This window comes from Molothrus aeneus, chromosome Z (genome assembly GCF_037042795.1).
Source record: "Molothrus aeneus isolate 106 chromosome Z, BPBGC_Maene_1.0, whole genome shotgun sequence".
NCBI lineage: Eukaryota > Metazoa > Chordata > Aves > Passeriformes > Icteridae > Molothrus > Molothrus aeneus.
Window position 1 is genome coordinate 46,732,293 of NC_089680.1, and position 20,235 is coordinate 46,752,527.

Sequence of the window (20,235 nt, forward strand, 5' to 3'; positions counted from 1 at the left end):
ATGGTGCCGGGCGAGGCGGCGCCGCCGGGGCCGGGGTCGCCGCGGGGCAGCGCCGAGGGGGCCGCGGCGGGCAGGAAGCAGCGCGCGGCCGCCCGCAGGAAGGTGGGTCGGGCCGGGGCCGGGGCCGGGGCCGGGGCCGGCAGCGCTGTAACCTCGGTAACGCGGACGCTCGCGGTGCGTTCTAGGCCTTTTCCCTGTTCGTCAAAGCCAAGGAGGTGCCGGCCGCGTCGCGGTGTCCCGGCGGCGGAGAGGGCGTGCGGTGGCGGTGCTGCCGGCAGGCATTCGAGGAGCTGCCCGGCATCCACAGGCACGTGGCTCTGCACCATTCCGGGGACGTGGGGCGGCAGGCGGGGCTCGGCGCGGGGCCGGCGGAGGCCGCGGGCAGCCCCGCGGGCAGCGCGGCCCGGCCGAGCGGGCACTCCTGCGGCAGCCCCGAAATCTCCTGGACGCTCCCGGATACAAGCCACGTCAGCCAGGAGGACCTGACAAGGTAAGGGAGCCCCTCGCCGCTCTGGAGCTCCCGGAGTACTCGGCTGTACGTCACCGTCTGCCAGTAGTACTTCTTATGAGATTCAGTCAAGCGACACTTCTAAGGTACAGGAAGAGTCTTCCCCAATAATCTTCTGGACCTTCAGATTCTCTGAGTATCGTTTATAATAAAGTGTTAGATCCCTTGCAGTTTTTAATGGTGCATAGAACTATCCGAGCTATATCATCCTGTATTGTTAAAGCAGGCCTGTATGGGTGTTATTTCACAGCTTGGATCTGCAAGGAAGGACCACAATAGAGAAGGGCAGAATAGCAGGATATGCTCTGCACGGGTTCCTTTCTGCTGTTCGTTCAGGTTCCTGAAGGGCTCACTTAGTTATGAAGGAGGTTCACAAAAAGCATTTCTGACTGTAACAGAGTTCGGCTTGTGCTGCACAAAATGTAGGAACATGCAACATCTCACAAAAAGCTTTGGCTTTTTAAATTTAAACAGCTCAAGTGCTTGAGTTTTCAAGTGCCATTTTGGCAAAGCGAGCATTTAATGTCTTGCTTGTGTGCACAAAAGTCAGCAATTCTTGTGTTCTGTGTGTGGAGAGAGCATATGGTAGGCCGCAGGCAGTGAGAGTACAAAGTTCACTTTGTAACTAGACTCGAGAATTAGAAGTGTGGGAGCTTTTTTTGGTTAAGATTCCTTTGTTTGAATTTCAGTAGTGCTAATCCCTCCAAAGTTTGTTTGAGGGTTTTTTTTTTTCTCTACACATCTGCCAAAATAAAATTGTCTGCTTTCTGAATGATTACTGCTAATAGTGTAATTTTTTTCTTTGTTAACATTCTTTTTCTATTTGCTTACCTTTGCCATGCTGTGGGCAGCCAGGTGGGAGACGTACTTCTCTATTACTGTTACTGTGAGGTGAGGGATCCAGAGAAACTCTGTGCTTGGCAAAAGGCCTTGTGTCAGCATCTACATCTCACTGGCAAGGTAAGGTTTGAAGCAATGGTTCTGTTCTTAAGGAAAAACCCCCACACCTTTATTTAGTGCAGGATGATGGGTTATGTGGAGAACCAGCTGCGTTTTGCACCACAAAGTGCTAGTCTGTTATGATCCCATTAAGAAAGGCAATCAGACTTGGTAAGGTATCTTTTAGAATTCTATTTTAAGAGCTATCACAACAAAGAAAAAGAAATACAGATAATCTTAAATCCCTTTTGATGCAGGGAACCATGGGCTGTGTGGCATTGAGTCAACCTCACAAGCAGCACACAATGCAGACCCTGTCCTTGCAAGGGTTACCCCATTTCCATCAGTTTTACACATGGAAACAGGAAAATGAGTCTTTTTATCACTCCTGCCATCAACCAAAAAGGATATTCATATGAGAAATTCACAGTTTTCTATAAAGATGCATTTTTCGATAAAGGCAAGGCAATGAAAGTGGCTTTATCACTGGTGTCAGCAGGGAGCTCATGCAGGTGTCTCAGCTAGCATTAGCAGGCTGGGTGCATCCTGGGGCTGAAAAGCACGTGCAGCACGACACAACACTGCTGGAGGGATAGCATGTGTCCGGGCCTGCTCCACTCACTGATCACCTGCACTCCCTCCTCAGTACACAGTGGGCTCCCAGACAGAGTGGCTACACCAAGCTGTAAACCATACTGTCAGGAATTAGGTGAGAACAGCCAACACCTTAGACCACACCATAATGTTGCAGTTCTCTTTCCTGCACAGTCTGTTCTCTTCACTCCTGGCTGACTAGACCAACAACATGAGTTGCTTGTGTAGCTGGCCTGTGGATGCTGTGGGAGAAGGTGAATTTTACCTCACAAAGCTGATGTTCCTAGGATATCTGTGGGGAGAAGGAGGGCAATGTGGAGCAGGAGCCTCCTTTTATCTGTGATTTGTCTTCCTAAGTAGCTTCTTGCTCTCTGCCAGTGGTGCAACAGCACAGGTCTGGGGGTGAAGTGTCGTCATGGATTCACCTCTTTTTCTGCTCAGCTGTCTTGGCTGGTAGTTGGTGTTTTGCTCAAGTTACTTTTCTTTTTTTTTTCCATTTTATCTCCAAGACAGGTACAGCATTTATCTCCCAATCAGTTGTTTTTTTCCTTGCTTCTTATATTCAGTCTCTCCCCCTTCCTCCCATCCCCAATTTAGAGCTTTTGTTCATTTGTTAGTGCTGGAGATAAAATGACTCATCCTGAAATTTAATATTAGATACGATGTTATGCATATTCACATTTTCTTTTTTAGCTGTGTGAGTCATGCAGCACAAGCCTATTGTTCTTTCTGAGGCAACTTCCAGTGGGAATTCTAATGCTGACTGCAGGATTTGCAGACAGCAATTTCTCTGTTTATATAGCATTTCTCTGTTTATTGAGTGGACTTCTCTGACTCTCCTGATGTGATTCTTTTAAAATGGCTGAGAAGTGATTACTGGATTGTTGAGGGTTTTTCTCCTGTTTATTGTCTTTATATTCAACTTCGTTCTAACCATATTGTCCTTCCCTATTCTGTAGTCTCTTTACTGAACATGCTCCTGTGCCTGCCCTTTGTCACCCAGTCATATTTTGCTGATTTCACTGTGATCTCTTTTGCTGTAACTAAGGTTCAGCCCCAGCTTCTCCTCTTGCCTCCTAGGTACGAGTTGCTTCAGAAGGAATTAATGGGACAGTTGGTGGAAGCAAAGTAGCTACCAGTCTCTACATTAAAGTTATGCTTTCCCAGCCTTTGTTCAAAAACATTTTGTGTCAAGAGGATTTCAAGGTATGAAAAAATAATTTTTACCTAGACATTGTTAATGCAGGTAATTTAATTTTCAAGAAATAAGTAGATCCTTTCTTCCCTTTCTTAGTATTACTTCTGCCATAGCAGTTCTGCTCCCCCACCACTTACCTGAGTAGGTGGATCTTAACCATAATCTGTGCTGTTTTTTACCAGAATTGGGAGTTTCCATGGGCAGTGTTAGCAGCTGCCACAAGCTTTGGCAGCTCTGGGTGCAGCTGCTAAGCCCCCCAGTACGGGCAAGTGAGGGAGTGTGCCTAAGCCCCACCATTCTGCAGCAAGCATTTACTCCACACTGGGCAAGCATCGTGACATACACTTAGCCTAGCAAAGTGTTTGCACACTGTCCTCTTCACCCTGCTTTGACTGGAAGCAGTACTACTGGCTTAGGTTCATGAAAGTTTTGGTGTCCAAATAGGTGCACTGTCAGTTCCATGGATCGGGTATCTTCCAGAGAAAACACACAGAGACTGTCAAGAGGTTTCTTCCTACTCCACTTAGTGCCTGGCTGGAGCATATGTACTGATTGCTGTCCTCAGATGATGAGGGCAGCAGTGGCTGGTGCACTGTATGGCATTTTGGTAGTCTTTGGCTGCCAAACACTCTAGGTTCTGGTTTCTCTGCAAGGAAGGAAAGCTGCTGCTTAAGCAGCAGCTCTTCTCCACACAGTTTTATTTTCAGGGAATGCTATTATTTTTTCATAAACAACTAGATCAAAGGAGTTAGTGAAATTTGCAAAACTCAAATTCCATGCTGAGCTGCAGTGATGATTCAGTCTTAGGTTTAAAAGTGTCTGTTATGCTTGGCTCAATTTCAAGAGGAGTTGTGTTAGTTACAGTCATATATAGATACAAAAAAAACCAGGGATGGAAATTTACCCAGACCTTGGCAAAACCTTCAGCCTTGCATGATCTCTCTGGGCATCAGTGTTCATGCATTAGTGGAATACTCTTGTTTGCTGTCTCACAGTTCCTCCTGAATGTTGTATGCCCAAGTGAGTGAGGCTTTCAGGTTGCTGTGCCATGAAGACATGGGTAGAGGAGTGACAGCCGTGCTTGGGGCTATAAACATACCCAGTGGCCACTACAGTTCCTGCAGGTTGATTTCCGTAATAGTTGGAGCACTGCTGCACAGCTGCGCTTTTCCTTGAGTGTTTATTTACTTGATGATGCCTAAGCCATGTTTGAGGCTCAGCCCTGCAGAAAGTCTCACTCCCTGTAGCCTGCAATGGGGGTGCCTACCAATAAAGGTGGTACCAGGACTTCTGAAGGAGAAATCCCACACTTGAGTTTGAGGGGAGAGGGAGGTGCCAGCCTCCACTGTTAAGAAATCTTGTGCCTGGCTGACCTCCCATACACGTCCGTCACACGCATGAACACTGCAGCTCCCCTCACACACAGCACGACTGCAGGCACAGCTCTGCTTGTGTCCTCTGCCAGAGGGATGAAGAGAACTGCAGGGCCTGCATGTGGCAACAGGATCCATTACTGGAGGACACTATTTAATATTCCTGCCAGGATCAGCATGTTTTTGTTGGGGCCTCAACTTTCTCACAATAAGTGCTAGTAACATGTTGCTGACTAAGGTTTGGTCTGCATCCCTGCACTTCCAACCAATGCTGTCTGTCTCACCTGCAGTCATTGGGCCTAAGACTTCCAGGTGATGTCAGGGGTCCACTGCCTAAACTTCAGGATTTAGAGTGTGGATTTCAGCAGGAAAGACACTTCTTTCCCTCAGCCACAAAGCTATTTTCATATTCTAATGATCTGTAGAATTTAAGTGAATGGGTAATTTTAATTTTGATACCTGGAAAATTTTGGTAAATTGTTTTTTCGTGTTTGATTTCCTAGAGCAGTGCAGGAGGAGCTCACTGTTTCCCTGACCTTCGAGTTGGAGTATTCAAAGAAATTGTACCTATGGGCATTGATCCAAAAATAGTGTCTTATAAGGAAACTGGTAAGTTTATGTAATTAAAAAAAAAAATAAAGCCTCTCACCCAGGAGAGATTAGTGAGGAGTAAAATCCTTCATCAAAAATACTTACCTTTGCACAATCACCAGGACACAGGAGAAATAGATACAGAAATTGATATCTTACTGGTAGTCAAAAGCTACTAGTGCAGAGAATTTGCTGGCCTAGATTTTGGCTAGCCAAGTGTATAGCTGCCTCAGAAAACCTCGGAATTAACTTCAGGTTTTGTGGGAGAGTTCCGATGACATGGAGCAGTAGGGACCGCTGACTTGGCTTCATTGGTTTTGGTGCCAACAGCCATGCTCCTGCATTTTGGACTGAGCAGATCCAAGTTCTGCATGAACTCCATCTGGCTGCATTTGCTTTGTGCTAACTGTAGCTGCTTAGTGTGGATTACGCCTGATAAGGTGTTCCTGGCTGTGGATTTGCTTTAAGGATGCTTACATAGGTGGTAAGAGGAGCACAGCAAATAGCAATTAACAGAGCAGCTTTGGGCTTTTTTTCCACCAAGAGGTTTTGTTGGTGCCAAACTTCTACAGCATCTTTTTGTGGATTTGGAAGAGGATTATTTTTTGTTCCCATTTTTTAGTAGTTTGTGGCTGTGTATTTGGCTATTTCTTTCCTTTTTCGCCCTTTTTCCTGCTCTTTTTGCAGCATTTCATGGAGATGGTTCCTATTACTCTGGCAGGCTGCTTGTAGGGGTGTTTTTTAATAAAGTAAAGGATTTTGCTGGTTGAGCTTTTTAGTTTTTCAGTGGATTAAGAGTCCTAAGCCCTGAAAATTGAGAAACTTTATGTAAATTGAAGTTGTGCTGAAAGTAATACATGTTTATGGACATTTTCTATTGTTATCAAGAAGAGTTTATTAAAAATTGCATGTCTGCACCTCGAAATGTAATGACATATGAGCAAAGAGAAGTGGCACATGTCACTTCCTCTTCTACAGCTGTAAGAGTAGCCAGGGGGATGACAAAACAAAAGATCATAGAGATAAGTAGCTGTCTGGTGCTTCTTCCATTGTAGGGAGCAACAGAAGAACTTTCATTTGCCAGTAGAAAGCCAAACATGGATAAACGTGGCTGATTGAGTTGGGATGAAAAGTCTGTGAATAATCACAAAAAAGTTTTGTTTGGAAATCTGAGGAGAATCTGGATCAGTGATCTCATTTGTGACATTGTTTCATAGTTCTGCTTCTCACTTATCTTCCCTCCCCCCCCCCCCTTTTTTTTTCTCCTTTTTGTTTGTTTGTTTTGTTTTGTTAAAGGAATCCATTTATCCCCTCAGGAATTTCATAGAGAAGTAGAACAGTATTTGTCTCAGGCCACTCAAGGACAAAGTGATACCATCTTGCTGGACTGTAGGAACTTCTATGAAAGTAAAATAGTAAGTGCTGCTTGCCTGCTTCTTTTCAGGTGCTGGGGTGAAGTATTTTATGACTGTGAGGTTGTACCTTTCTGTAGAAGAGATTACATACTCCAGCTTGACTGTAATGTGTACAGAGTGCAGTTTAGTAATGAATATTAGATACAAGCAGTAGAGGACCTGCCCAGCAACTCAGGATGGAGCCTGCCTGGCCAAGTGCTTAATACAGTGTGGGGCAGAAAGAAAGCAAAGAGGTCCATACAACATGAAAATGAATGTTTGAAGTAGCATAATTTATAGGGATGTATTTTTGCAATTTTTGTCTTGTCCCATCTGTCAAAAAGAAAGGGGTATCCTGCTGTCACAACCACCACCCCTCACGCACTGTTGTGGTTTGTCCTCTCTGAAAGATCAGCTTAGCTCTCTCTTCTTTTGATGAGGAGGTTTGCTGTGTCCAGAATCCTCCTACAGATTTTAACATATGTTTTGATGCATAAATGCAGCTGAGGAGCTGCCTAAAGCAGCTGCAGTGAGCTGAATATTCGAGCCCAAAAATTTGTTACTTCTTCTGGTTTGAGGCACAGATCTTACCAGTGCTTGTAACCAGTTGCATGGCCATCTGTTATAATTGCAGGGACATTTCCAGGGCTGTCTGGCTCCAGATATCAGGAAGTTCAGCTATTTTCCAAGCTACGTAGATGAAAACCTGGAGCTTTTTAAAGACAAGCGTGTCCTAATGTACTGCACAGGAGGGATTCGCTGTGAAAGAGGCTCTGCTTACCTCAGGAGCAAGGTAAGATGTCATTCTGAGGGCACAGGTGTCGGGGAGTTGGGGCTGCTTTAAGGGCACCTGTCTTTTGTCTTGCTGGTGAATTTTTACTGCACACAAACTGCAGAAGGCTCAGGTGGGGAGATAAATGCCTCTGACATGTGCTTGTCTCACGCTGTCAGTCAAAGACCTGGATAGTAGAGTGTGGCTCATTATGACCTGTGTGGACTAGTGTCACAGCAGTGAAAATAATTATATAACCCATTTCCTGAGAAGAGATATTTGTAGGACTGTTTTAGGAGGGCTTGAAAATACTCTGCAGTGTTTCCACAGACTGTCTAGGTTATGCTCTGTGGTCATTACTGCACAGCTTGAGCATCTCACAGTGGTGAAAATTAGCCAGTCAGTGCTTTTCTCAGAACTAAATCCAGCACAGTGCATTGTTCTAATTGTGTTCTAAAATTTCCATCCCACTCTTCTCCTGGATCCTTCTCTCAAGGATCGAGGAAACAGAAAACAAAGGTTCTCCAGAGATTCAAACCTTGGGGTTCTTTTTTCAGCTGCATCAATGTGAACCCTGTGAAATTCTGCTTCTACTGACTGTTAACTAAATAAATACTGAATAAAAAGCAGCAGTTCATGGAGATTGAAAAGCATTTGATCTGTGATACAGCAGACCTTCCTCAAGTGAGGAGGCTACCAGCTTCTTTTGAATGTAACATTAAATGAAGAGTTGGGTTCATTCCAGCAAGACAGCATTGTGGAGCTGCCCCGTACTCCCTGGTGGCACTGCCTAGAGCTGTGGCTGCATGTGGTGCCATCTGATGGTCACTGAGAGGCTGCTGCTTCTCACTGACCCCTGGCATTTACAGCATTTGCTTTGGGAACTCTGGCACACCACCACTGCTGTGGTCTCCTTCAGTTTTTCTGCTAATATGCTTTAAACAGGCAGTGTGCAGAGAGGTTTACCAGCTAAAAGGTGGAATTCACAAGTACCTAGAAGAGTTTCCAGATGGATTCTACAGGGGGAAGCTGTTTGTATTTGATGATCGTTACGCCATTTGTTCCAATGAAGATATCATCTCAGGTAGGACTAGATAATGTAAGTGCAGAAGGCTGGGAAGCTATTGCAATCATTTTCAGAGGTGTGCAGGATAGGGACAGGCAAACTGGCCTGTGTAGTTCTTCCTCATACTTGGTTTGATCTCATAGTGCTGTCTCTTCTTGTGATGACTGTCAACACTAGATGTAAATCTGTACATGTGCTTTACATGTGCTTTAACATGTAAAACAGAAATGAGAGGAAAAGGGGTCACTAACAAGAGTTCACTTAAACTGGAGCAGTAGAAGGAAATATCCCCTGCAGAGCAGCTCTGTTATGAGCCATCTGCAACTATGGAGACATATGTCCATTACTACAGCCATTGTTACCACTGGCTGCCCACAGTGCTGAGTAGACTGTGGTTGGCCAAGTGACGAAAGTCTTAAATAGTTCTCCTGCTACCAGCAGTCCTCTGCTTCAGCAGTCTCACAGAATATCAACAAAGACTTCCAGGTATTGGGAGACTAGTGGCACCTATGCTCTGTAGCAATTTGTTATTTTCATGTTTAAGAAATTTTATATCCCATGGAATTTCAGTGGCCTCTAGTTGAAGCTGTTGAAACCATTGCCTGATCTTCTGGCTGGGATTGCTCTTCAATTACTGCAAATTAGGTAATCTCTTATTTTGCTGTCAGTTGCCAGATACAAGTAGCTGGAATTTGGCTCCAGCCCTTTTTTTAAGGAAGCAGTGCTGGTTTTTTTTCTGAGTTGGTAACTTTTCGAGCATAACCTCCCATTCCTCCTCTGCATTTACTCTATACATCTTGAAGGGGCCTGACTTGGTATGGAAACAGAACATACTCTGGATACATCACAGCCATCCCTACAGAAGTCTCAAGGGGAAGTGCTGTGATATGCACCTTCTTGGTACAGCTAAAACTGGGCTGTAGCTTTCAGTTAAAGAGTTAAAACCCATAATGTTCTGGAAGGACTCTACCAGGACTGCAAATGGCACCCTGTCTGCACAAGCCATTATTTATAGATGGAAGGAAGTTCCATGGCATCCCCTTCCTCGGCAGGTGACTTTCCTGCGTACTGGCGTAGTTGCCACCTGCATGTCTTTCTTCTTCTCTTGTCAGTAAGAATCTCTATATCTGTCTATTCAGAACTAGAGAAAGCACTGGTGAGCTACTCCCTTCTTTTCCAGAGGGAAAACTGTCTTAAGTGTTCTAAAAGAACATCTAAAAAAGATGTTCTAAAATTAACTAGATTCTAGAAGATCAAGCTAAACAGGAATTAAAAACCTGCAAGACAATAGCCACTTAAATGAGAGTTGGCAGCCCCATGGTGCCTTGGCAAGCCCTCTGCAAGGGAGCAGCCAGAGCAGTATGGGTGTTAACTTTTTCTTTTCCTCCTCCCTCCAGCATGCAGATACTGTGGGGTGCTGTGGGACCAGTATAAACTTTGTTCCAGTCAGCACTGCCGGCAGCTTGTCCTGACATGTCCAAGTTGTTGCAACAAAGGTCTTACAGCTTGCTGTCCTGTTTGTCAAGAGAAGGAGCTCAAGGTGACTTCAAGGGCTTCAGGACAGATACTTAAGGAGGAGTGTGAATGTACAAGGAGACGGCCAAGGGTGCCCATTGAACCTGTCTCACCAAGGATGCTGGACACAGGAAAAGATTAAGCTGTTTCATTGGTTAATCTGGCACGTGCTCATGTAAAGGGCTTCTGTAACCAGATCTCTATCCATTAACCAGTTAGGTTGGGAAATTATGAAGATACGTCAGCTTGGAAAGTCTTGTTCATATGCTGCCTTTAAACATAGAATATGCCCTGAAAACCATCCATTACTTGCCCATAAATTACCAGAGTGCCCAATTCATGACCAGCACTACGGGATTCCTCTCTCTGGGTACAGTCTTGTAGTGTGGCCTTTACCATGGGGATTTTAAAGCAGAGTATCTGCAGTGTGACAGAGCTGCTCACAGTTCAAAAGAAACTGAAGGAATTTAAGAACAATTCCATTTTTTTCTTCCTGCATGGAGATCAACCTGTCTGACCTCTCCAAGGATCATGCATCTGCTTCAGTAGCTTGTAGTAAGGTGTACAAACAGCAGATTTATCCGTTTGGTGTGGGTATATGACCAGATAAGATCCTGAAGATATAGTCCACATGCACACCATTGACCTGCATCTCTTGCTTTATAGCAGTGAGAAGCAAGGTAATGTTACCTGAAATTACTGGCTTAACTCCCATAAAACTGGCCGAAGGCAGCATAAGGAGCTGGAGCAAAGGCCCAGAGACACTGTTTGCCTAGCCATATTTGTGTGACCTGTAGGATGAACAGCAAACCTAATCTTCTTTCCAGTGCTCAGTCTCCCTGGGAACTGTTTTTTCCCCTCAGCTTGTCAGTGTATGAAATAGGCAGGGCTCAGCTCTGCTTGCACTAAAAAAACCTAACAGCTTGAAGCATGTTGAAACAAGCACACAAAGAGGGGAGCATTGAGACTGTCAAACTACCAGCATTATGGCACTGGAAGTGATGCATGTCTGCATAAATGTCAGCAACAGCTATGAAAAGACTGCAAGATCCTTTATCCAGGTTAAATAATTCAAGTTCTGGGAAGCATCTGTGCTTTTTAAACACAAGTTGGGTTTTTTAAAAGCTGCAAGATGTTTATGCAATTTCCAGCACTTGTTAGTGGAGAAATTGTCTTTGAAGGGACCTACAGCAGATGAGCTTAAAATACTGCTCCATGTGCTGTATTGTGTGCTTGATGCTGTAGAATGTACAGAAAGGATTTATTAATAGCATAGAAGATGTGTCTTGACTGAAAAATGTCTTTGAAATTTACTGTCATTCTGGGAACAGTAAGTCATTAGGATATCAAAGTCCCTAGGTTTGGGGTTTTTAACTGGCAAATGTTTTTAAAAGCAAGAAAATAGTTTCTTAGGTTTCTGCAGTTGCTTAATGACAGGGCTATGTTATTTTCATAGAGATTGTACCTTTCTCCCATGGTGCTATTAATTCAGCAAGGCCTCATTGTTAGCTTGACTAGCAAATTAAATACATGGGCATTGGTTCCATTAAAGCCATGACAAATATTTCTTCTTGCTTCCAGTATTGCTACCATGAAATCAATGGTTTACCAGCTGTCCTCATGACAATTCCATTAACAAGGCAAAAGCTCCTTTGCTTTGTTTCTGGAGCTTAGGAGCTTTGGCAATCTTTCTAGGATAGTATTTAATAGTAAACCTGTGAACAACCCATCCTTGAGAAGAAATTAGGTAATTCCCATCAGTAGACACCTTCAGCAGGAGTCTAAGCAGTGCCAATGTCTCCCTGGCTTTCCAGTCCCTGCTGGCTGCTTAACCTCTGTGGTTTTGAGGACTGGAGTATTTGTGAAGGAACATGCAAGCTCTACTTGCAGGTCTGGTCTAAAGCACTGATGGGGAGTGCCCCATGATCTTCCTGTGTTCGGCTAAAAAGAACACAATTTTGTAATTCAGACTATCAGCAGGTGTGGAACACTGTAATCCATTTGTAATGTTGTTTCTGTATCACTTACCAGTACAGGATGGCAACAACTTTATTTTATATGTAAATTTCTGAAGCGTCTATGATAAATAACTTTTAGTGCTTCCAATGTAATTTTTTAAGTACTGCACAAATACACTTCACATACTATGTTGGAGGTGCTTAATTCTGCAGAGATAAACACTGAAACTAGCTAGTCTGCCACATGGTAGACCTGGCTACAAGGTACAATTCTGAGAGCTCCTTGCAGCTGGAGAGTCTACCTCAAAGGCAGAGGGGAGCCATGAGGCCTCTCCTTGTCCTTGCTGCACTAAGGTAAGGGAGGAGAAGGATTTGAGATGTACAGATGGAGTCCCAAAAAGCCATGTTCTCTCTGGTGCAGGGAGCAGAGAAGGGGATAAGAAACTGTTTTAGCCTGCTTCTTGCAAGTTAGCCCATAAGGGGCTCTCTGTCCTGTTTTCTGGTTTGTTTTGTCAGATTAATACAAATAAGGACTTGCCATGTGAAAAGCTATGTGTTGGCATCCAGTGGTAATGCCTGAGAGAAGGCACATGTGCTCCAGGAGAGGGAAGAGTTTTCAGCAGGGTGGGCTGTGACTGCCAGATGCTGCAGTCACCAGATGGCTTTTCCTCCCTTTTCCCAGGGAGCTGCTGGGCCAGATTTGCAAACAGGGATACATTTGCTCCTAAGTATCACCATTTTGTAGCTCCATTGCTGCAAAGCTTCCAGCTTTTCACACACAGCCTGATGCCTCAGCACTGCCTGTCTTTGCTGCACCACCCTCAGCTGTCAGATGCTTCCTGCAGCAAAACAGCTCTGTGAGGATCAGCCAAGGAACCTGGGATGATCCTGACAGCTTAATAGACCTTTGGGCTGCAAGGTTAATGTGGATGCTGCTACAGTGAAACACAGGACAAAGTTCTTATCTTTTTTTTTTTGTTAAGGGCTGTAGCAGTGTCCGTGTGGTAGTGCTCCCTGGTCTCTCCCTTAATCTAAGAGATTAATCTCCTTGCATGTCTGTGCTTCTTAGTACCACCAGGGCTTTCCAGGATAAGATTAATTTATCTTCAGAAACCAAGGGAAGAGCTGAGGCTGTGTCATGCAAATCCAAGTACATGGCTTGGCTAAAATTGCGTGGCTCTAATTTGATGATTCAGTTGGTCATTTCAAAGTCTTCACAGTGCACACAGAAGTTTTAAGTCTGCCAGTTTTTTTCATTTTAATATGTTTTCAAGCATTTTTATTCCACATTCATTTTCTGATACAGAACTTGCACAGTGGGGAAACAAGCTATGGTGAAGTGTTTTATATGACACCACGGGCACATTTATTAAGATTTGGAGAGCAACAAGTATGTTTCCCACATTGCTGAACAGTGTTCCTCTGCTTCGCTGGTCAGAGCTAAGTCATCAGCAGTGTTTGTGCACAAGCTCTGGAGAAATCTCTGGGACTTTTGCCAGAACGTATGTAAAAGGCTGAAAAACTTCACTCTCTAACAGACATTTAAAGGCAGATTTTTAGCAAGAGAGAGCATTTTCCAGGATGTGTCATCTGCCCAAGATTAAGGTTTCAGTACAGCAGTGCTTCTTCCATGGAGACTTCTTACTGAGCAGGATCCCACCCACATTAACAATGGGAGTTTTGGATGTGCTGGGTCGAGTCTGTTGCAGGTCTGGGAGATCCACAAGCCTGTGGGGAATTCCTCCCAGGCTGAATGACGAGTGTACACTGACAGCTGTGAGATCATGCATAGTTTAAGTTCAGATTTGGGGTATTTCACTTCACGGCTTTTTTAGGGCACAGCATTTATTCTTGCATTTATGTGGACATAAGGGACAGCAGTAAGAGAAATAATTCCTAGCAGAACAAAATTTAGTTAATGGACATGGTCATCCAGGCAAAACAGCAAAGGGAGAGAATGTGACCTGTGTGCAGTGAGTATCTGGACAAACACTTTTAACACTAGGAAACTGAAGGGAGTGAGGAATAGAAGAGAAGGTTGTCATTTGCTGATTAGTTTGGCCATCTCTAAGATTAAGTGTTGTCTTCACATGTGCATGGAATTGAAGGATATTCACCCATCTAAACCACTTGATTTTTGAGACTCTGTTTTATATTTGGTGGCCTTAAATTCCATTTAGTTGGGGGTGGAGATCAGTTTTTTTGTAAGAAACACTGGGATGCATTTGACACAGCATCTCACATGATTCAGTAAATGTTGGAAAAAAATTGTAACTCACAATTCTTGAAATTAGCCATGTCCCCAGATGTTAGAAGTGCTTGTTAAACTAGTTATTCCTCTGTAGTTACTTGAGATCAACTTTGAAAAATAAAATAAAATAAAGTATTTTTTTAATACTTCTATAATTTGTGTGAAACAATGTTATCATTCATTCATGCATCCACATCCTAACTACGAAACACCGTGCAGGAATTTTATAGAAAAATTAATCCCCTTTAACACTGGATTGTACTCTAAGCCGAGGTTGCATGAAATTGACAAGTTGGCTTGAATAGTTTCCAACTCTACAGAAAACATCAACAGTCCTACTGGATAAGATCTTCATAAAAACTACAGCCACTATTTTGTTTCAACTGTTAGTGCATAAAACAGAACAGAGGCACCACAAATACTCTGTCAAGGCACTTATTGCCTTTAGATTTCCACAGTGTAGCACAGATCACTGGGAATGACCTCCATAGCCAGGAACTACACTCCAGTTCTGCACTTGGGAAATATAGGCCCATTCACCTCTGCAAGTCTTCTCTTCCTCACTGAAAAAGAAGAGAAAGAGGAGTCAGTCATGGCAGCGGGCTAATGTGGATGGCAGGCTTGCCCTAACAGCCACAGAAAGGAGCTGAAAGATGTACTTTCTGCCAGGAAAGAAACAGGACAGCATCAGCTTCTGAATTCCCGCCTCAAGCAGCAGGCAAGACTTGCACAGTAAAATCAAGGAAGATGAGGTTTTTCTCCCTATGCACTTTTAAGGCCAGCAGCTACTTTCAGCCTTACCTCCCTTATTTTGTAGTTAATTATATTTCACAGTTTGTCTTTGTAATTGGACTTCAGCCAGTTCATCATCTGACTGATGGAAAGACAGCAGGAAACAGATGTCACAGTTTTTCCTTTGCTGATTTTTCAAATTACCAATCTGCCTTTTCAATTAAAAAAAAAAATTAAAAATCCCTTCTTATCCTAAGCCATTGGGCTCCAGTCCTCTGATCATGGTCAACATAGCCAAAAGTTGATTTATACCTCTGGACACTACACTTGTGACTCTCCAAGAAAGGTGTAGAAAAAAAACCCAGAATGTAAGGAGGATGCAGAAGTTAGCTGATGAAGATGAACATAAAAGCCTTCACAGTCGGTTCACACCCAGCATCTTAGGGAAGAGAAGGTATGAGACCAAAACCATGTTCTGGTAGCATCACTTGATAGGCAAGAGCACTGGAGTGGAGCACAAGCAGAGAGCTATTGATGACAGGGAGGAAATTAAAGGTTTTTTTTTTACTTATACATTGTCCAGGTGTACAGCTGAGATGCTACTGCCAGAGACCATCAGACTGATGAATACGAGCTGCAAACAAGAACCAAATTAGACAAAAAATGCAGATCTTAGTGGCCAAGGAGGTAAAATACACAACTCTTACATGGAAGACAAGTTGTGAATTTGTCCTGTTAACAGCAGGAACAATCAAAATACTAGATTGTAAATCTTCGAGCTGATTATTTTGCATTCCAGGTGCTGCAGAGTCATTAAAAATCATGCTCTGTTCCAAAGGACAGAAAATAGCAAGCCTTTCCCAGTGCAGTGCTGGAGTGACCAGGTACTGAGTACTTTGTATGATCCTTGAAGAACTGGCACATAGCTTGGCTGTGCTTCTTAGGAGCAGAGTACCAGCTGAAGCATGATTGATTTTTTCCATTTGTTTTTAAAACACAACAAATTTATCATCTACCTGATATGACAGCTGCTGTGTACAGCGTGGTGGGTGTTAGCTGCATTCAGCACTGCTGGCCTGGTTTCCAGTGCTCTACAGCAGCTTGTAGCCAAGCAATGGAAAGGCTCTGCCACGTGCTTTGGCTGAAATGGCAGTTTGCAGACTTGCCCACATTTTGCTTCACAAGCATGTCTAATCACTTCATTGAGGGTACACAGATAACTCAAAGCAATGTGGCTTCCCACATATCCCTAGAAGCAGTTCCAGTTGGTTTTGCTGAGGGGGATGAGCCAAACTTTAACTGCTGTCAAAGTTCAACTCTACTATTTTTCATCTCCTTGTTAAAGTGGGAATGAAGCTGGAGGAAGACAAGCAGTTGGCAGGAATCACAAATGCTAGAAGCTCGTAGCCCATGTGCCACATGCTGTATCACAAGCCCTACTGAACCACATCAGCAGCCCTTGCTCTTTCCCAACAATACCCACTGTAACTGCAAAAAACACTGCCTGGCTGACAGCAGCTGCAGTAAGAAACCAGCTGGTGAAGGCTGCCCTCCTCCTTGAGGGGCAAAGCACCATCAGGCCCTTCAAGAGGCACATTCTAATTCATATGCACCTTTAGTATGAGCAGTTCTGCTCTAATCCCGCCAGGAATTGCCTGCAGGACCCTCCCATGCTTCCCAGCTTTCAGCCAGCCTGACTCACCCAGGTCGTTGTTACTCATCATGGCATTGGAGGCGCGAAGCCGGGGACCTTGCTGAGTGAAATGGTACCCGAATTTCAGTAGGGAGGTGTTCTTTTCCAATATATTTGCGATTTCCATTTCTACTTTGTTGCCCAAGGGCTGACTCTTTTGAAAACAGAAAACAGAAAAGCAAACTGTTCAGGCTAGAGGGTGATTCAGAGCAAGCACTTAGAGGGAAGGGGTGGAGATTGCAGATCTTTCTCTGGATCTGTGTCCATTTCTGACTTGGAGCTGGTAAAACAAACTGCTGGCCTGTTCCTGTACACATGCTACAACTGAGTGGCTCCAGCTCCTCCAGCAGACATTCCCACAAGTCCTTTTGCCCAAAGACTTTATTTCTTGGTCAGATTAGCAGCTGCTGGACATGTGATGAAACCAGGATTCTGGTCTCTCAATCAGTCAGCTGTCTCTGAGTTGCCCATAGCTCAGCTGCTTCAAGCTGTGGGTTTCCCAGGAAGCTGTGCTTGCCCCAGGCTCTGTGTCACAGCACACTCTGCTCCCCCCAGGCAGCAACGCTCCCCTGAGCACAGCTGCCACCCACGCTCGCTTCACCTGGTTGTCAATGCGCAGCTCCACGAGCGACGTGTTGCCCTCGAGCGCTTCGACGATAGCCAGGATCCCAGACCCAGAAATGAAGTTTGACTCCACATTCAGGCTCTTCAGTGTGCTATTGACCTTCAACATTTCTGCCAGGGCCTGTGGACAGAGGTGGGCAGGAGGAGCTGGCAGTCAGACAGGCAGGGGCAGAGCACCACAGGGCAGCAGGGCTTCAGTCCCCCTCACCTCCAGAGTACTCCTGGAGCATCCTACACACTGTGCAGTTTCACTGCCACCAGGTGGAAGTGCTCTCTGTGGAGTGAAGGGGGCTCCCTCCTGCTGCAAGGGGATGCTTGAACATGAGCCTGCTGGAGGCCCCAGCCAAACCTCGCATGGACAGCTCTTGGGGCTACCCCAAAAGGTGATAGTCCACACCTGCAGCTGCCCTGTGACAGCTTCATCTGTCCCTCCTCTAAAGCCAGCATGGTATGACAAGGATGCTGACCAGCATTGGCCCTGCCTGCACTGCACTGGGTTGAGATGCTTCCCATTAAAACATGCAGAGAGAGGAGCATCTGTCTTGAACAACAATGGATCTCCACATCCAAAGTGTCCTCCCAAGCTGCCATATTAATCATTTTTGCCTCTTTAGTGGGTAAGACCAGAAGTGGCTGGAATGCTCGTAACACCCCAGACCTGATCAGATCATGTCACTTCAAATAAACTGCAAGGGAGGATTCACCTATGTGAAGCTAAAGGACCACAAGGTGATGCTCATGTGGCAGGGCTAACCTGCACCCACAGCACGTAGCCCCACAGCTCCCCCAGCCCAGCACAGCACCCTCAAGCTCAGACACAACACCTGTCCTGCCTGCACAGGCAGTCTCCCCAGTCCAGAGTGCCTGAACTAATTTAGGAGCAGTATTGCCCTCCAGAGAGTTTCTTTTTCTAGCAGGAAATGGGTGTGCACATGTGTGTGTGTGTGTGTGTGTGTGTGTGTGTGTGTGTGTGTGTGTGTGTGTGTAGGCAGGGGTAACCTGGGTGACTAAGAGCAAAAACTGACTGCAATGGTGCTGGAGAAGGATGCAAAGATGCAGCCTGGAAGGCAGCAGGAAGGCCAGGCAGAATGACTGGCTCCTCTGTGTGTCCCCACTGATATTTAAGATCACTCACAGCAGCCAGAAAGACTCTGTATCACCTACAGAGGCCACACAGTAGGAGATGCAGAGTCCTGCTTCTGCACATGTCTGCACAAAGGACACATGAGGGACAGCTGGAACAGAAGTGTGTGAGGGGAGCAGCAGGTGTGCACACCTTTGTACCAACAGAAACAAATCTCCAGAGACAAACTGCTTTTAGAAGATGCCACTAGGACATCAGTTGTTGTCTCACGCTCCTTTTCCAGGAGATCCTAGAGGACAAATACAGGACCGCATGGTTAAAGGACTGAAACCTCCAAAGATGAAAAATGAAGTGAAGGAACCAAAGCCTGTCTGTTGCTGGCTTCCACTAATGCTCCTGAAACTGAATTACTAGCAAGCAGCCAGAGGTGTGAAATGTGCCAAACACAACACAAGGTGCAGAAGCAGTCAGTCAATAAGGCTGAAAATACCTTGCCTGGGAACAGTTCCTGTCACAACACTGGGACAATGAGCTCACAGTACTTACAAAAGCAACAGGATCGTTGCTCCGGGTTCCAACTATGCTGAACTTCTTCACATACGTGTTGTTTTTCAGCGCTTCTGCAAAAGCTTTTAGAGTTGGTATGGGAATATTCTGTGACAAGAAATGCAGAAATCATGTGTTAGGCCATCATCTGTATGCAATGAATATGCAATACATGTAAAAGATACTTTTAACTTCTCATCAAGGTCAAATCACCAAATGCACTGAAGTAATTTGGGAAGGGGTTGAAAATGTTTTCACAAGTTTTCACTCTTGCTATAACCAGCATGTTCTAAGGAGCATGGCAATGTCTTCATCCTATTTTGTGCTCTGCTAAAAGCTCACTGCCTTGATTTGAGCCACATCTCTGCTCTTTAGTTGCCCAGAAACTCAGCTACCTAGGAACATGGGCGTTGTGGGGATGCTTGTAACCAGGATCCGTGAGCCTACAGAGCACTGCACCTGTGCTCTCTGGTAGGAATGGCAGCACTGAGAAACATTCATGTCACGTTCAGAAAATTTCCACCTACAGGAAGTGATCCAGAAAGGCCTGAAATTATCTCTTCATAACACAAATCACAGACACCTCTGACTGCTTTATACAACACCTTACAGGCTCTGTCTCAGCCCAGAAAAAAATCCATGCTGCTTTTTCTGAGTTCCTTCAAAAACAGTGTTTTTCACTTATGAAGAACTTTAGATACCCCTTTCAGATGTTCAAATTTTCACTAAAATTTAAGTGGCATCCTCACCTTGGACTTCTTGCCACACCATTTGGATCCCACCATGTGGAATGATCTATACTCAAAGTCATCTGCAGAGCCATAACACGGTACCCAGAAGCACAGAATCTCCACTGTCACTCCCCAGTTCTCCAAACCCCATCCCAAAGTCATGAGTTCAACACACAAAAATAGTGCCTGCCTGCCCAATCCTCAGCCCTGTGTCCTCAAGGGATGGGGTCACTAGCCCAAATCAAATAATAAAAATAAAATAAAAATAAAAATATTTCTGTTTTAGAAAGGTGTGGATAGCACAGCAAAAATGTCTTTGATTGCAAGTGCAGTTAACTGTGTTCTTGCTATGTCATCATTTAACAGACCCCTTAAAATAGAAGCTGTATTTTTTAGTGTATTTGTCCCAAAGGCAACATAAGAAGTGGTGCTATGTCCTCACTAGCTTTCTACAAGAAGTAAAAGAGTCCACAGAAGGGATGGTTGGGTGATAGACAGAGTCACCTGCGAGAAGGGTGACTTCTTCATATTTTTATGGCAAGTATCTGGATTGTGAAACCTTTTTCCTCCCACCATCTTATAATATACATCAACATTCCCTCCCCCAAATATGCCTGTCTAAGTCATTAAAGCAACCTAAAATGGCTTTAACCAGACAGCCAGTTT

At 44.7% G+C, this 20,235-nt stretch overlaps 2 protein-coding genes across 4 annotated transcripts in view; one reads left to right on the forward strand and one right to left on the reverse strand.

Annotated features, from left to right (window-relative positions):
• On the forward strand, positions 1 to 14,314 carry TSTD2 (thiosulfate sulfurtransferase like domain containing 2). The gene is made up of 9 exons (XM_066568796.1): positions 1 to 102; positions 186 to 490; positions 1,360 to 1,468; positions 3,122 to 3,247; positions 5,116 to 5,221; positions 6,500 to 6,618; positions 7,232 to 7,390; positions 8,315 to 8,453; positions 9,833 to 14,314. Exons 1-9 carry the CDS (start codon positions 1 to 3, stop codon positions 10,090 to 10,092), a joined length of 1,425 nt encoding a protein of 474 aa, XP_066424893.1. The 3' UTR covers positions 10,093 to 14,314.
• TMOD1 (tropomodulin 1) overlaps positions 12,858 to 20,235 on the reverse strand; it is a 27,399-nt gene continuing 20,021 nt past the window's right edge. For all 3 annotated transcript variants that reach the window (XM_066568800.1, XM_066568798.1, XM_066568799.1), the window contains exons 7-10: positions 18,839 to 18,946; positions 17,186 to 17,329; positions 16,594 to 16,738; positions 12,858 to 14,722 (exon numbers count right to left, since the gene is read on the reverse strand). In XM_066568800.1, coding sequence (XP_066424897.1) covers positions 14,658 to 14,722; positions 16,594 to 16,738; positions 17,186 to 17,329; positions 18,839 to 18,946 — 462 coding nt within the window. In that variant the 3' untranslated portion in view covers positions 12,858 to 14,657. The remainder of the gene's footprint in view (positions 14,723 to 16,593; positions 16,739 to 17,185; positions 17,330 to 18,838; positions 18,947 to 20,235) is intronic.